At 41.6% G+C, this 4,310-nt stretch overlaps 1 protein-coding gene across 1 annotated transcript; it reads left to right on the top strand.

Moving 5' to 3' along the window:
• Positions 1 to 3,663: 3,663 nt before the first annotated feature.
• On the top strand, positions 3,664 to 4,305 carry LOC101575549 (dnaJ homolog subfamily B member 6-like; the record flags this gene model as incomplete). Its single annotated transcript, XM_023714620.1, has 2 exons — positions 3,664 to 4,009; positions 4,061 to 4,305. Coding segments are annotated over exons 1-2 (591 nt in total), but the record flags the coding sequence as incomplete, so codon positions are not given.
• Between the last annotated feature and the right edge of the window lie 5 nt (positions 4,306 to 4,310).

The raw sequence follows: 4,310 nt of genomic DNA, 5'->3' as shown, positions 1-4,310 counted from the left end.
CTACTGAGCTATCTCCCCGGCCCCTATAACTTTATTTTAAAAAACAAATTCCTTCCTTCTTTCCCTCTATTGGTACACAGCTCAGACTTGTAGTGATCCTATTTTTAGCCTCCTCAGCACTGGGATTACAGGTATGCACCACCAGGCCTGGTCTTGGTTTTTTATTTATTTGGTACAGGTCTCGCTATGCAGCTTGGACTCAGTGATCCTCCTGTCTCAGCGTCTCCAGAGCTGGGATTACAGGTGTGTACCTCCATGCCCAGTTTTGGTGGCCGGCATGGTGCACCCTGGGGTTTCAGGGCAAGCATGGCATGTGGTACCAGGGATCAAACCTGGGTCCTTGCACTTGCCAGGCAGGAACTTAGACCGCCGAGCTATCTTCCCAACCGCTCCTTTAACTTTTAGTGTAAGTATGTCAGTACTGGAGATGAAGCCCAGGGCTTTCCCCTGAGCTATAACTGTCTTTCTTTTGTTTAATTATGAGACAGGGTCTTGCTATGTGGTTTAGGCTGTGCTCAAATTTGGGCTCTTTCTGTGTCAACCTCCCAGAATTCTAGGATTACTGTATAGTCCTATCCCACTACACCCACAACCCTAACTCTTGAATGTCTCTTATATTCCATGGGAAACAGGACCCATTCAGTAACAAATATCTGAGTGCCTACTATGTGTCATGTCATTCAAATGCCTGGGATAAATCAGTGAATAAAATAAGGACCCCCTACAATGTTGGAGCTGACATAGTACTAAGCATAATAGTGCACACGGGCCAGGGACCTAGCTCAGTGGCACAGCGCCTGCTTTGCAAATGCAAAGTCTTGACTTCAATTCAATTTTTATTATTTTGACTAGTGAAGTGGAGTAGTGGGAAAGTGGGGAAAGAACTAAATTAGATTCCTGGTATCCCTGAAATAAACAAATCATTGGAAACATAGGGTATGTAAGAGGTTAAGAGTAAACGTGCACATATAATGGGTAGGAAGAGAAACAGGCTGCAGCATTTATTTATATTTATATTTTTTATTAATGGCCGGCTCAGCCCACCCTAGGGGTGAGGCTGGCATGATATGTGATGCCAGGGATTGGCATTTAGTACTGAGATTGAACGGTGGTCCCTATGCTTTGCCTAAGCAGGCGTTTTAGACTGCTGAGCTATCTTGTCGGTCCAGGCTGCGGTATTTAATATACTTAAAGTAGGTCTTATAGGTAAATGAGTCCAAACTTTTAGAAGACGAGGGATTTAACTAAGCAAGCAGCCACATCTACTTAAGTATCCTAACAAGGTTTCTCAAAGCATGAGACAAAAATCACTCAGTCCTGAGAAGAAAAAGAGTATACCACTCTACTGGATACCATGTGTGCTAGGCATTTATTGTGGCTTTTTTTGGGGGGGGTACCGGATCAAACTCAGGACCTTGTGCAGGTGTTTATGCCACTGAACTACAACCCGGTGCTAGGTATTTACTTGTCTCACTTTTTACATAAATTTAAGATGGAATGTTAAAATTTCAGTAGTCTAAAAAAAGTCAGTATTTTCATTTTAAAAATAATAGAAGCTGGGGGCTGGTGAGATAGCTCAGTGGAATAAGTGCTTCCCTGGCAAGGGCAAGGGCCTGAGTTCAATCCCTGGTTCCGAAAAGAAAAAAGAAAAAAAAAATAATAATAGAAACCATATAAATTTTACATAAGTAACTTACAGCTCCTAAAAAAATCGGAATATATGTGTATGTACTATACATGTATACATACTTTACAGAACACTTTACAATTAAGTTAGGAATATTTATTGGAAGACATCTCAACCTGAATTCATTCAAGGAAAGTCTATGAAAAACTTACAAACTGATAAAGATAACTTGAAACCAAGTTGACAATCTAGAACACAACAGTAATGTTCCCGGGAGCAATGAGAACACACTCTGAAGACCCCCGCACAACCTTATCAACAAATTTTAGATTGCTGATGGAGAGAATCGTGTGCGGTCTTCTTTAGAGGAACAAAATTTAGCTCTTTTATCTTATGAACATGAAATACTCCTTCAAAACAAATGGTACACATGCTTAAATTTTTGTGCAAGTGTAAGGGGGAAAAAAAAAGCCTATGAAGCAAGTGAGATTAAAGGAATTGTATCTAAGTGAATGAGAATTTAAAATCCATTCAGCCCAACTAGATACTTAATGGTTATGACTTGATACTCATGCTAGTAAAACAAAAAAAAAAAACTCCATAAAAAACCAAAACTTATGCTGGGTGTGGTGGTACATGCCTATAATCCCAGCTCTTGGGAGGCTGAGGCAGGAGCATCTGAGTTCAAGGCCATTTTGGGGTATATAAGTTCAAGGCCACCCTATACTATATGAGAACCCATCTCAAAAGAAACCAAAAGCAAAACAAATAAAGGCTAAAACAAAACAAAACAAATGACCTTACAAATATACCCAGAAGCTTAAACTCATCCTCCCTACTTAGGTAACTAAGTTTAAAGCAAACTGTTCACAACTATCTTCATTTTCTTTGGAAATCTAAGGCTTGGGCTTGGGGTATAGCTCAGTGGTAAAGGTCCAGTGGTTTGATTCCCAGTACACAAAAAAAGGAAAGAAGGAAGGGAGGGGGTGGGTAAAGAGGGTAGGAAAGAGGGAGGAAAAGGAAGAAAGGGGAAAATAAGAAAAGCTTTCAAACTGCAATGAACACATCTGTAATTCTGTAACAAAAATAAACAATGTTCAGTAAACTGCACAATTAACAACAGTAAGAGCCCTGAAAACCCTGAGGTTGAGCAGTTTTTAAAAAACACTGCTCTTAGCAGGACTGTGCTTTACTTGACTCTGGTTATGGTCTAAATGTCCCCCAAAGCCTCATGCAGTCATGAGGCAATCAGTGGTGGGCAAAGAGTGTTAAGAAGCACTCACCCTACAACACTCTTAAAAAAATGTCCTCCAACATATTGCTATGACTTAAGTGCTAAACCTTTCCACAACTATTCTGGCATTAATTATAGAGTAGTAATTGCTGGGTTGTGCTATTAAGGGGATGGACACAGTGTTGCCTTTTGGAGGGGAGGAGTTGAGACTATCCGGCTTGATCTCTGAACAGCGAATGAATCCCAAAGTACAACAGCTGGTCCAACTGGGAAGACTAGTGCTACACTAGGAAGAATAGTCGCTCAATTGTAACTGTGAAAATTAAATTCAAGAGGTCAGAATAATAAACTACTTTCACCTATGGGTATACACTATTGTCAGTTTCATGAAATTTTGTGAAAAAATGTAATTCGACAGTAAAACAGAAAGTAGGTACAGGGTGTGAGAATGTGAAGCAATCAGCAAACCTTCAGCTATTCCAACCTTTGGAACATTGCCTGCCTCCTACTTCAGGACCTCCAAATTGCTACTGCTGCAGAAACCAACAGGCTGAGGGACACATTTCCTAGTGAGGACAGACACCAGCATCTAGGGATGAGCCCACAATTTCAGCACTCAGACCTGGCAAGGCACTATCAGGCTTTTTAAGGGACCATTGGAAGAGCCAAAAGGAAAGCGCTAGGAGCCTCCGCAGTTACCACCAGCGTATGGTCCCAGAGCCGCGAGGGGGCTGGCCGCACACCTCCTCCTTTTCGCCGCCGGTTGTCCGCATCCTCGGACTTGTCCAGGCACTGTTCAAACATGGTGGATTACTATGAAGTTTTAGGCATGCAGAGGTACGCCTCCCCCGAGGACATCAAGAAAGCATACTGTAAACTGGCACTACAGTGGCACCAAGATAAAAATCCTGAGAATAAAGAAGTAGCTGAACGAAAATTCAAACAAGTGGCTGAGGCATATGAGGTGTTATCAGATGCTAAAAAATGGGACATCTATGACAAATATGGTAAAGAAGGATTAAATGGTGGTGGAGGAGGTGGACGTCACTTTGACAGTCCATTTGAGTTTGGGTTCACATTCTGGAACCCAGAAGATGTTTTCAGGGAATTTTTTGGTGGAAGGGATCCATTTTCCTTTGACTCCTTTGGTAATGAAGATCCATTTGAAGATGTTTTTGGGAACCAAAGGGGTCCCCGAGGAAGCAGAAGCCGTGGTACAGGCTCTTTTTTCTCCACCTTCAGTGGATTTCCATCCTTTGGAGGTGGATTTTCTTCATTTGATACAGGATTTACTTCATTTGGATCCCTAGGTCATGGGGGCCTCATTTCATTTTTGTCCACATTATTTGGTGGCAGTGGGATGGGTAACTTCAAATCTATATCAACTTCTACTAAAATCGTTAATGGTAGAAAAATCACCACAAAGAGAATTGTCGAGAATGGTCAAGA

The sequence above is a fragment of the Octodon degus genome, unplaced genomic scaffold (genome assembly GCF_000260255.1).
Source record: "Octodon degus isolate 3935 unplaced genomic scaffold, OctDeg1.0 scaffold00036, whole genome shotgun sequence".
NCBI classification, from domain to species: Eukaryota; Metazoa; Chordata; class Mammalia; order Rodentia; family Octodontidae; genus Octodon; species Octodon degus.
This window is presented reverse-complemented; position numbering and strand designations above follow the sequence as displayed.